Genomic DNA, 13,349 nt, shown 5'->3' on the forward strand with positions numbered 1-13,349 from the left:
TAGGTATTAGTATTATTAATTTTTTAAATGTCTCCCACAGTGCTGAGCACATAGTTAAGTGCTCAATTATTATTCTAGCTCCAATAGTTATGAGCAGTGGGGAACCGAACAAGACACTCTGCTTGGTGAGCCTCGGGGTCTCAGTAAGTAGATGTTAAATAAATGAAGAAGTCTAAAAAACTGAAATAATACTTACGAATACAACAGATGAGAAGGTTAAACTGGATTATTAAAACACTACATAAAGATCAATGTCAATGCTAATAAATTATCTTAGGAAAGATATCTAACACTTAGAAAGCAGTTGACATCAGGCCCCTCCCTTTTGTCCTTGCTTTTTAACTTAGTCCCTCTATTTTTTTTTTATTTTAATTTCCCCCATTCTATTGGCTCCTTCTTTTCAGATTAGAAACATGCTCTAGTCTCCCCTAACCTAAAAAGCCTTCCTTGGGTCTTGCTATCACCCTCAAACTCTTGTCCAATCATTATTTTCACCAACTGTCCCCTTTCTCAACCCTGAACACTTTTCAATGAACAGGCCACACCTTTTGTTTTAGGAAAAAAAAAAGTCCCAGTTTATTATTACTTTAAAAGAGCAAATACCATTTACGTAATTGTTCAAGCAGGCCTATAAGTGGCATTTCATTTTAGAATATAGACATACTTGTTTTTCTACTATGGTAATTCATTTCAAGAGAAATTTCATTATGTACCTTCTACAGAGCCCTAAACCAAGAGCCAGCGTATTCAAATAAACCCCAAGGTGTGGGGAGGCTTCAGGCCAGCTCCTCATTAGAAGCCTCAGCATGGGGGCTCCGGAGACCAATGCAGAAGGTCTTCCAGGGGGAGCTGCAATGTTCAGATAAGTGAGTTCTGGAAAGAAGGGGTAGTTGGCTGGCTCCAGCAGGCTCACCCCTGGGGTAGAGCAAAGAGAACAGACAGGGGAGTTCTGACGGGCACCGGAGCTGTCTAAACTCAGGGGGACGGGACTGAGCGAGCAGCCGTGGTAATTGAGTTTCAGTTACCTGCAGGGTGGCGAAATCAAGCAGTCAGTTCATCTGCCTGACATGGGGGAGTTCAGAGGTGTCCTTGGCACACTCCCAGTGAAATCCGTCACCCTTTCACTGGGCTGGGTGACGGCAACTGTGCTGCACTTCCTGGTGCCAGCCAGCCCCGTCCCGCGAGGCGGCATGAACGCTCTACAGCTAATGCAGCTTCTCCCGCGGGCCCGGCTCCCGGGGCTCTCCGCATCCTCGGTCTGTGGGAATGGCGCCAGGGGAAAACTCGGTATCACCGGCAGCAGCCGTCGCCCAAACTCAAAAGAGTCTTTGAATGGCAGAGAGACAGGCCCGTTTTGCTTTCTGCCCAGCCCAGCGCTGCAACCATCCTTGGGTCATTTTTTGTGGTTCTGTACAAATGTGCCGACTGGCAGCGAGCCGTTCTTCACCTGAGCCCGGATTTCAGCTCGGTGCTTTAATGTGAAGACCAGGGCTCTCACCGTCCGCCGGTATGGCCCAGTAATGAGGCGGGAGCAGAGATGAAACGTTTCCCGCTCAATATTTTCAACCAGTAGGTGATCCATCTAAAAAACAGCAAAATTATCAAATTAGGGCCTTGTATTGCATAAGGATTAAAAGCAAGAGAGGCTGGAGCACTCTGCTCAGAGGCCTCCATTAATCAACTGAAATTCAAGGACATCTACTTCCTGTCACAAGAGAAACAGGAAGAGCAAATTAATTCCACCCTAGCAATTAAGGAACAAGGCCATGTGCTTTGTGACAGGGACCTCATTCACAACCCCTGCCGGGTGGTAATATTTGCCATTATAACAGGAAACTGGCCTGAACTAAGCAACGGGTACTGGGCCCTGTACTTTACCAACCAGGAAACCAAGACCAAAGGTAATAAATCAGTGTAACAGTTTATACTTTTTTTGGTTTTTAGAGTGCCTTTTAACCCCTTACAGCATTTCAGACACACAGGGCTTGGGTCTTGATATGTGTGTACAGCAGCTTATAAATCACTTTCCATATTTAATGCTCACAACTCCTGTTACCTCATTTTCTAGTTGAGGAAATAGGTTCAAGGGTAAAGAAAGGTTCAAGGTCTTACAGCTAAGACTCTGACCTGGCGCCCCAGACCCCAAAGTTCATGTTCCTCTCCTTTCACCGTACTAACTGAACCCTTACATTCGGAGAGCCCAGTTGAGTCTCAAGAGACCTCCGCAGGGCCAGCTGAGCACAGCAGGTCTGTGGGATGGGATCTGCAGCAGTTCCGGGGTGGTCCAGCTCAGACCCAAGCCCTTCTCAAGTCACAGACCTCATCAAAGCAGCACAGGTCTGAGTCTTTGTCCATGGTCAGGACCCAGGCCAGACTGCACTGCTGGTCAGGCAGCCCGCCCTCACTGCCCTCCTTCCCAGGCCCATCTCCTACTACTTGTCTCACCAGTTCTGGCCACAGCCCCAGCCTGAGCAAGCGAAGGTGCTCTGACATACCGCTGGGCCGCTGCCCACGTACATGCTCCCTCAGCAAGGTCCACTTTCCCAGGAAACATATTCCTATTTGCATGTCAAAGCTGAGCTAAAAACGAAAAAGCAAAAAAAGCAAATCCTAGCTCAAAGGACTGAAAATTCTTCCTTGGGTGGCCACAATGTCCTAAGCTTCCCTTAAACATTTTCATAATATATTATAATGATCTATTTTCTGAGTGTGTCTTCCCTGATAGTGAGTTCCTTGAAAACAGGAAACAAATTTCTCTTTCTTACTTGCTTTTTTCCCTTCCCTCCTTACCACGCCACTCATTCAAATACTTATTCAGCACTTACTATGTGCCAGGCGCTGTGCGTGGGCTGAGGAAAAAGCAGTGAACAAGGCCGACAGTCCTCGACTCCATGGAGAATACAACCCCCGCTGGAGAAAGGTAGAGAACAGGATCCTAAATGTACTGAGTACTAGGAAAGGGGACAGGAATAAGTGCTGGGGTACAAAGCTATGGCACAGTGCCCCATCCCAGGAGGGCAGCACCTGGCTTCGGGAGGGAATGATGTTTGATCCGAGATCTCTCTGGCCAGCTGAAGGGCGTTTGCTTTGTGAGAAATTCACTGAGCTCTATGTAGATCTTCTGTGCACTTTCCTACATATGTACTATACTTCTATTTAAAAGAAAAGTTTAAGAAAAAGTGTACCAAAAATAAAAAAGGAACGCCCGATATTTGATAAAATGTCCTCACGTAAGAGAGAGCCCAACAGACCAAAACAAATAAAAAAGGAACTTGGAAGAAAGAAGGACCGGGCAGAATATAGAACAGGACTGAGAGAGAGAAAGAGAGTGACAGGGAGGACTATCTAGGCCCAGACATCTGCCTATGTGTAGCAGACAGGAGATGTTCAGGGAAGTCCGTGATCCTGATGGCTTCTGCTGGACTAAGTGCACTTGGCACCATGGTTCTCCAGAACCCAGATTCCTCGAGCTTTTCATGGCCTCCTGGGTGGGCACCGAAGTAGCCCCCCGCCTGAGGCAACCCTGGTACCAGACTACTTTAGTAGGAGGCAGGAAGGGTGGCTAGCTGTCGGCCCACCGTCTGGCAATGCTGCCAGAGAGGCCCCTCATCCCAGGGGGAGGATGGTCAGTCACTGACTGTTCAGATTCACTTAATGTAACAGACAAGAGGAAGTCTTCATTTTTTTTTTTTGAGGACAGTGGTTGTTGGGGGGAGAAGGGTATGTGTGCATTGCAAAAATATGTCATGGCCATTCCATCAAACTGTAGTCTGTATGTAAAAAGAACTTTGAGAAAGCCTTGGAATTCACATAACTGAATATCATCTATACTTCATTCAGCAAATAGCTACTGAGTCGCTACTCTGAGTCTGGCCTGATCCGGGTATTGGAGACCCTGAGCAGAAAAGACCTGACCCCTGCCCTCGGGGAATTCACAGTCAAGAGAGGAGATGGCACATATGCAGATAGCCGTGGGGCAGGGGGGTGGGTGCTGCACCAGCGATGTGATGGGAAAAGGAAGCAAGCACCTAACAATTCTCATGCATGCCTCTTATTAAATGAAGGCCAATCACAATGAGGAAAAACATCAGTGGTATTAAAATGTGAGTCATAAGGGAAAATAATTCATCATACACCCATGTGTACAACAAGGTCATTGCACAAAGTGAAGAGTGTCTGTCTTCTAGCTGCCTTTGGATATTTCAAACCCATCCAAGTTGTTGAGTCCTTTCCAGTGGGTCCCAACCTGGTGATTCAGGTTAGTCCTTCTGGGTGAAAGGACCAGAGTCTCACTGAGACCTTGAGAAAAAGAGGTTTTGCTGGGAGATACATCCACAGGAGTGGGAATGGGAGCAGGAATGGGAAACATCGGAATGAATGGGAACAAGAAACCTAGAGATTTATTTAGGGACCACATCCTTTCTCTTGTGGGTCTCGAGATCTGCCTGGTCTCTTTCTCACACACTGTTGCTCCTCTCCATCTGCCTTACTCACCACCAATTCTAACAGTCTTATTCTTTCCCCCATGCTACCCATCTTTAGCTAGCTTCTGCTCCCTCACAACTCCTCCAACACCCCTTCTGCTTCAACACTCCCACTGTTGTTTCCTTGCTATTTCCTAGTTCACACTTCTCAGGGACAGAGCATCTGATCTGCCTTGCTTACCTATTTGTACCTGTATGTTAGCTGTGTGTTATTCAGTTGTCCGACTGCAGACGAACCAGCGGTAGCTGGGGAAGATATAAAACATGACCACCTAGAGCTAGCTTTCCTCAAGGATTCTGGACCCAGTGGGAAATGGTGCCATAATCGATTAGTGACGTCTGCCACATCCTTAAGTTCTTTAAAAGCAAGGTAAGGTCTTCTTCATGTGTTTACCTCAAGTGCAGAGCTTCCCACATTGTACTGTGACTCTTCACCGATCTCCCTCAGAAGACTGGAGCCCCTGGAGGGCTGTTACCACGTTGGATTCATTTCTAATTCCCGATGCCTAGCATTGGTACAGGCACATAGCAAGTGCTCAGGAAGTTATTTGTTAAATGAGTATCCTTCTTCCCTATGTATTCCTCCCTACTTTCCAGCTCTTTTGGTAACATTCTACACGTAACACAGATAAGATCTGAAATATAATGTTTCTACTTTAATATGTATTTTCTGGCTTGGAACATCCTACCCGTTAACAAAGGCCAATTCAACTATCATCTCTTCCGTGAAACCTTCCCAGATTCCCTCAGCAGATCTCACTGTTCCGTCCTTTGTGTGTCTGTACCACTTGCTAGTACCACTCTTTCAGACATATTTTCATCCTGCCTTATATTTAGTTAGTCATTCACAGGCTCTCAGCCAGGAGACAGTAAGCTTTCTTAAGCCCAGGGAATGCGCCTCATTTATGTTTATATTCTCCCCAGCACCAGCAGTAGTAGTACTAAACATTTGTTGAATTGAATATCCGCTGGAAGCAAACTTTGTATGAGTTTTCCAATAGCATGATTGGATTTGTACACATCTACCTACACTCCTTTTTGACCACTTGAATACATTTATGATAGAGCTGGTCAAAGCCAGAGGTGCAGTCTGAGGCCATTAAACGAAGAGAAAACTAACAGTCCCATATGGGGACGTACCCCTGACCTGGATCTCATTAGCACCATCTGACAACCAACTGGGCCAACCAGCCAGTGTTTCATAACTCTTAATGATACAGGCTCACTTTGAGAACCAGGTTCATTTTTTTTAATGACATAATAGGAAAATGATCACAGGCCATGAGGTAGGAAGGAGAGTGGATAATGAGGAAGGGGAAGTAAGAGAATGACACCACAGGGGACGTTCATATGAGGAAAGATCTAAAGGACACGGAAGAACAAAGAAGATCCGGAAGGGAGAGAAAGTAAAGGGGAATGGAGCATGGGTCTCAAAAGTGGAGTTTTTATTCATCTATCCCATTATTCCAAGAACAAGGAAATAATCCATACATCTAGAAAGCAAGACCTGTATAGAGTAATAAAGAGATGCACCTTTTGGCTGTGTGTGTATATTCTTCATCTGTGGCTTTTACTACTAAAGGATATGATCACAATAAATAGCACGGAAACATTTTTTCCCGCAAAAATATAATGCGTGAATTTGCAAAAACACATGCTAGGATTAAACTGTAAAGGCTTTTTAGTCATTGGGCCTGTAACTTACCCAATGGTTTACTCCTGCCTGATAAAGTACATTTCTGGAGATCTGAGGTCTGATTTGAATGCACTCAACATTGGTTACTGTCAAAGACCAGATACTGGATGAGATGGCTCATTGATTTACCCTAACATGGAAATGTTTCATATGATGATAGGTGCTAGGAGTTAACCTTATATAAAAGTGTTTATATTTATATTCCCTGACATACCAAACTGATAAAAGTACTGTCAAATGGTGTTTATGCAAGGAAAACAGATTGATTTTTTTTTTTTTTGGGGTCAAGGAATATAGTAAGATGCACATTTTTATTTTAAAAATGTATTCTTTGGGAACAAAACCATTCAACTATGCTTAATCTGATATTTTTTCCAATTACATTGGAAAGCACTAACAAATGTATCACTTTTTTAACTTTGTTTTGTAACACTTGAGTGCTTACCACTTGATGTGCCATTTAAAGGATAATTAATGGATAAACTAAAAGGATAATTATTATGGAGTTTAATATAGCAGGCAAACTGCTCATTAATCCTTACAAGCATAGCTTCGTTATTATCGTTTACTTATACCACAGGGAACTGGTATTTACCACCACATTAACTACATATTATATACCCACACTCTATGTTTCTGCAATAATTTTGGCTTATTTTAAAAATAAACTTTATGTAAAATATTAAATAGCAAATCTTGTTGGCTAATCGATACTCTAGAAAATTAGGCTTACAATCTTTACTTTTTTTTCTTTCTTCCAAGGGTTTAAGAGTCATGTTAAAGCTTCCTTTAGGAAAAGTTAAGCAAACTTACAGCATATTAATTCACTGAACTATCAAATAGACATTAAAATTATAAATATGAAAAATAAATATATACAGAAAAGGATATACAAAATGACCCTGATATTGATCAAGATGAAAAATAAAACACAATGTAAGTAATTGTCAATTTTCTGCAGTTATTTAAATGATCAATAAAAGCATCTTATGGAACATTTGGCATATGATTAGCTCTTAATAAATATGGTATAATCATTAACTTGTCCAATATTCATTTAAAGAGCTGTAATAATTTAACAAACAGGAAATGCACCAAAATGTTAACAGATTATGTCTGGCGGTAGGTTCAATGATGATTTTGCTTTTCCTTTCTGTATTTTCTCATTTTCTAGCATAAGTTTGTATTAAAAAACCCAAAACTTTACTTTTAAAAAGTAAATAACATACCATAAGTCCATTTACCTTTCTTGTGTGGATGCCTAATTGAGACAGAAAGGTTAAAATATTTTTTCAGAGAATGCAGTGACAGTTCTAGCACTTAAACCTAGACTTTTGAAATTGTTTCTTTTGTTAATAATATTAAATTATTTTTTAAGAATACTTTAATAGGGATACCTGAAGAAGAGGAAAAAATATGGATGTTATGTCTGGTTTTTCTAGAATATTAACTGACCTATAAGATTTGTTTATGATGATTAATATCATTGTTAATGAGCAAAAATCCTTCTTCCAGCATGTGTACCTCAAACCACTAACATGTGAACTGTGAGCTGTGAAAACGATAGAGATTATGTCTAGCCAATTGATTATACGCCTTGGAACTAAAGGTATGAGCGCTGACAAAAAATGGGGGAGTAGAGTCTTTCCAACAGACACCTATTTATTTTGCCACTGATACTCCATAGCACAATCCAGGCCAGAATTTTTGTTTCGGTGGGAAGGGGAAGAATTTTAAACAGGAAGGAACCACACTCATTAAGTCACTTCTAATCACCACATACTCTACTATTCCTTTGTATAAATGTTTCATTTAATCTTTCCAATAATTACAGGTGGTAGGAATTATAATACTCATTTTATAGATAAAAAAAATCAAGTCTCAGAAATGTTCAGGGATTTACCTAAAGTGACAAAACCAGTACATACTAGAGACAGGGTTTTAATCCAGGTCTTGCTCCAAAGCCTGCAATCTTTCTATAATACTATCTTCCAGAATGCTTACAAATCCAGATGCTTAAAGAAAACCCAGTTAGAATAAAGCCATAGCACTAAGACTACGGAAGATTTATGAAAATGTGAGGCTCATTTAACTGAGAGAATCACATTCCAACCAGGACATTACCTCTAATTCCAAGGCTTCTGAGAGTAACTTCTGGGCATTTTTCCTGAATGTCTCAGTTTTGGGGTCACTTCGCACTTCAATAGAAGGTCTGTCTGAATGTTTTTCAATGAAAGTTCTCCACTCAGTGTAAACTTCTCTGGCAAGACAAGCCACTTCTGGATCTGAGTGTTGACGCATCTTGTTCACGGTGTGACCTGGAAGAAGAAAGGAGAAACTAAGGGAAAGGTGGTTCTGTTTTCTTTTGAAAAGTACAGGACTAGACAGGCTGACGTGTGGCATGTAGAAAGTCATTCACATACCTAAGGATATAAATGAAAGGCTCTTGTGCAAATGAAGACCCATTTCTCAAAGGCTGAGATAACCAGGTAACCATAGTAGGAGAATCACTGGACTAACCAATGCAGTAAGTCATAAAATAGAAGTATGATCAATAGATGCTTAACATGGAACAATTAAAGTACCAACTCCTTCGTTCAAAAATTGCAGTAAGAGAAAATGAATTAAGCATTTATCTTGTCTTTTTGGTACATATTATATTTCAGAACAACCAAATAGCCCTACTTACTGATGGAATGCTCTTTATTCAGCTAATAAGTGTGAAAGGATTGACAGAATTTTTAAACATTTCATAGCCCATGATGAAATAATTCATTCGGGTGACAAGCATCAATGGGTGAACTCATTCAATATAAGGTTGATGGAGAAATTTATAATGGAGGGATGAGCTGTCATCACCTGAACCACTAATAAATCTTAGCACCTGTAAGAGTGGGACTCTCAGACAGAGGTGACATTTCACAGCCCTACCTATGCATAGTCTTACAATCCTCCTCCCAGAGAAAACGAAGAACCAGAATCCAACCAGTCATTCAAAGCTAACCTCCGGTTTGTAGAAAACATGAGACAGAGGAATGAGTTAAACTATAGTATGAGGAAAAAGACATCCAGAATGTGAGACACTCTGTAGGACCACAGACCTGATTTCTTCAATAGTCATTGGCATTTTTAAAAAAAATTTATTTTATAATTAAGTTTTTTATTTGAGTGTAGTTGACACACAATGTTACATCAGTTTCAGGTGTATAACAGTGATTCGACAAGTATTTACATTATGCTATGCTCACAAGTGTAGCTACCATCTGTCACCATACAACGCTATGACAATCCCTTTGACTATATTCCTGCTGCTGTGTCTTTTATTTCTGTGACTTATTCCTTCCATAACAGAAGCCTGTATCTCCCTCTTCCCTTTACCCATTTTGCCTAGCCCCCACTCCCCTTCCCTCTGGCAGCCCTCAGTTTATACTCTTGTGTTTACAGATCTGATTCTGTTTTTCATTTGTTTATTCATTTGTTGATGGCTCTTTTTTTTTTTTTTTAAAGGGAGTAAGGTTATGGACCGCTACAGATTAAGAGTTTTTGGAGTTCAAACTACCAAATGCGATGTATGATTCCAATCCTCACTGCAACAAATCAACCATTAAAAGAGATTTTGAGATACACAAGGAATATGAATTTATACTACCTATTAAATTATACCAAGAAATTACTGTTTGTTAAGAATGATAATGGCACTGTTGTTATGTAAGAAAATACCTGTATTTTTAGAGATGCATACTGAAGTATGTAGAGCTGAAATAATAAGGTCTGGGATTCTGCTTTAAAATACTTAAGCAACAGGACAAAAACACAAAAATGGAAATGATGAAGTAAGTGGGACCAAATCTTAATAGCTACTGAATCTGGGTGAAGGCATATGGGGTGTGTTCTATTATTTTCTTTATTTTTATGTATGTTTGAGATTTGCATAATAAAAATGGAAAAAGAGGAAAAGGATCAAATATATCAATATGCAAAAGTACTTAGACAAAAACAATTACATAGAAAAGCCAAAGAAATCAACTAAACACTTAGAATTAAAAACTTAAAAAGTAGGGCGCCTGGGTGGCTCAGTTGGTTAAGCGACTGCCTTTGGCTCAGGTCATGATCCTGGAGTCCCAGGATCGAGTCCCGCATCGGGCTCCCTGCTCGGCAGGGAGTCTGCTTCTCCCTCTGACCCTCCCCCCTCTCATGTGCTTGCTCTCTCTCATTCTCTCTCTCTCAAATAAATAAATAAAATCTTAAAATAAAAATAAATAAAAAAAATAAAAAAAATAAAAACTTAAAAAGTAGAGAAATATTAGATATATTTTTAAAAAAAATCAATAGCTTTCTTATGTCTGCAATAACCAGTCTGAATACAGTAGGGAAAAATCCTGCTTACATGAGTAAAAACCATAAACCACTTAACAATACATTAACATGTATGTTAATGTTAAGTAACATTTGGGCATGTTGTCTCCAGTTGACTCCCAACAGCCCTGACTGGCCTCTCTGCCTAAGTTTGGAACCCTTTAATGGCATCTCCCACAGTGCAGCCAGAGTGGCCTTTTTAAAACTTAATTATTTCCTGTTTTAGAGATATTTTTTCTAAAACATAAATCTGACCATTTCACGCCTCCACGTAAACCTTTCAGTGCTGTACCCAAACTTGTATCTTGTCACACAAGTCCCTTCACGATCTGTCCCCTCCCACCTACTTTCCAGTTAACATTCTGTCTGCCTAGAACACCCTTGCTTCCCTTTTTATCTGGTTAGTTTCCATTCTGCCTTTAAGACTCAGTCTAGGAGTCCCCTACTCTAGTGAGTCCTCCTTAATAGCCCCCGTCTTGGGTCGGTGCCTCTCCTCCTGCTCCTCTGTGCTTCCTCAGCACCCTGTGCTTCTGTCCCTCACAATAGTTGTTATAACTAGTTGTAATTATCTGATCAGCTACCTCTCTTGCCCACCAAAGAGAGCTGGAGGGCAAGAGCTGTGATATGTTCATCTTTGTCTCTCCAGCAGAGAACACAGTGGCAGGAGGTAGGGGTCGGGAGAGTGGGTGTGCAGTAAATGTTGGTGGAATCAGAGACCCATATGAAGAATAACATCTTTTTACTAAAGTATAGGGGGAAATGCAGATGAAAGGGGAAAATGTACTATAAGATAGAAAGGTTAGTACAAAGAGATACGAGTAAGACACAGTCCCTGGAATTTGACCTATACTCACCCTGCCAAAGTGTGCACAGAAATGTATACAAAAATACCCTTACAGTACTGTTTGTGATAGTGAAAAGCAAGAAACAATTAGAAGTCCATCATTAAGTGTCCGATTGGTTAAATAAATTACAGTTCACTTGAACAATGCATACTTTGCAGCCATAAAAGACTGGAATAGCTCTACATGTAGTAACATGGAAAGATGATCACTTTATTCAGGTTCTCCAAAGAGCACGCACAGTATGAGCCAATATTTACTTTTAAAATTATATTTGTGTATACATATAAGCACATATATTTGTTTATATGCAGAGAAAAAAGTCAAGAATTTATAATGAAATGATTACCCGGGGTCTCCTGTGAGTAGTAGGACTGCATGCAGCTCAGCTCCATCGCATGGACTGGCTCAACCTGTCAGCAATCCTAACAGCACGGGCTGTGCTGTAACAGAGGGGCATTCAGATTTTTCCAAATACAGATCCTTCCCTTCCATGTGTTCCCCTTCTTATCCTTTTCTTTCTCCAAGAAAGACATTGTTGATCCAGCCTGATATGCGAGAAATGAAGATGCAGAAGTCCCTCCAAGAGAGTCCTTCTGCTGGTCAAATGCAATGGATCTTCTCCATCCTGATGTTACTTGTTCCCTCTGTGACCTCTGATGCTGCTTTGTCTTCCGAAATACTCTCTTCCACCGCTTTTTGGGACACCACCTGATACTGTTCTTTCTCTCTCTTCTGCTGGCTGCATATGTCTTACCTAACCTTTAATTATCAGTGAACCTGAGCTGGGGGGCATTGTCCTTGGCCTCTTCTCTTCTTTCTCCACCTGCTCTCCCTGAGTAATCTTACCCATTCCTGTGGTCCAACTACCATCTGCAAGCAGATGACTCCTAAATATATATCTCTAGCCCAAAGGCTCTCACTGAGCACAAGACCCAAACATCCAGTCCCCTACTAGACACCTCCACCTGCTTCTTTCGCAAGTACCTCAACGCTTTTTTAAAAATTTATTTAAATTCAATTAACATATAGTATATTATTAGTTTCAGAAGTAGAGTTCAGTGATTCATCAGTTGTATATAACACACAGTGCTCATTACATCACGTGCCCTCCTGCATGCCCATCACCCAGTTACCCCATCCCCCAATCTGAAGCAACCGTCAGTTTGTTTCCTATGATTAAGTAACTCAACACTTCTAAAATGGGGAATGGAACTCCTTATTTTCCCCCTCAGTCTCTCCTCCTGTACTTCTTGTCACACAAGGCACCACCATTCACCCATCATTTCAGGCTCTTTAACATTTTTTATATCTTTCCCTTTTCCTCCTCACCTCCCCTTCCTCCTCACTGCTACCCTAATTCAGGTCCTCACCACCTCTCTGCAGGTTTACTGCAGAGACGTACTAACCAATCTTCGTCGCCAGTCCGGCCTTCTCCAACTCATCCTTATTACTCAAGTCAAAATAACCTTTGAAAAACACAATTTGAGGCATGCCTGTGTGGCTCAGTAGTTAAGCATCTGCCTCTCAGTTTTGGCTCAGGTCATGATCCCAGGGCCCTGAGATTGAGCTGGCATCAGGCTCCGTGTTCAGTGGGGAGTCTGCTTGAAGATTCTCTCTCTGCCCCTCCCCCGACTCTCTCTCTCTCTCTCAAATAAATAAATCTTCAAAAACACAATTTGATCTCATTACCCCCTTAGCAAAAGCCCTTCAATGGCTCTCTCTACTGCCCTCAAATTAATTCCTAAGTATAACATTCAAGCTCTTGATGACCTGGAAGCTCTTTGGGCTTACCTCTCACCTTGTTACCTTCTTTCCTCTCTCCGGTCACCCCCAGCCCTTCTGCCCCTTTGCCTTCATGGACTAAGTTCTAGTCATGGAGAGCAACTTGCAGGTCCTTGTTTCAGGTCAGGCTGTCTAGACTTCTTACATTTCTGTGCCTTAGCTCACACTGTTCCCTCTGCCTAGAAT

At 41.4% G+C, this 13,349-nt stretch overlaps 1 protein-coding gene across 3 annotated transcripts in view; it reads right to left on the reverse strand.

Annotated features, from left to right (window-relative positions):
* Nucleotides 1-559: 559 nt before the first annotated feature.
* TCEANC2 (transcription elongation factor A N-terminal and central domain containing 2) overlaps nt 560-13,349 on the reverse strand; it is a 34,316-nt gene continuing 21,526 nt past the window's right edge. Inside the window, exons 2-5 of one of the 3 annotated variants that reach the window (XM_035018486.1) lie at nt 11,728-11,821; nt 8,305-8,498; nt 2,446-2,580; nt 560-1,582 (exon numbers count right to left, since the gene is read on the reverse strand). In XM_035018486.1, coding sequence (XP_034874377.1) covers nt 1,394-1,582; nt 2,446-2,580; nt 8,305-8,498; nt 11,728-11,773 — 564 coding nt within the window. In that variant the 5' untranslated portion in view covers nt 11,774-11,821 and the 3' untranslated portion in view covers nt 560-1,393. The remainder of the gene's footprint in view (nt 1,583-2,445; nt 2,581-8,304; nt 8,499-11,727; nt 11,822-13,349) is intronic. The other 2 variants (XM_035018485.1, XM_035018487.1) reach the window with 2 other exon arrangements.

The sequence above is a fragment of the Mirounga leonina genome, unplaced genomic scaffold (assembly GCF_011800145.1).
Source record: "Mirounga leonina isolate KUSES-001 unplaced genomic scaffold, KU_Mleo_1.0 Mir_173, whole genome shotgun sequence".
Classification (NCBI taxonomy): Eukaryota; Metazoa; Chordata; class Mammalia; order Carnivora; family Phocidae; genus Mirounga; species Mirounga leonina.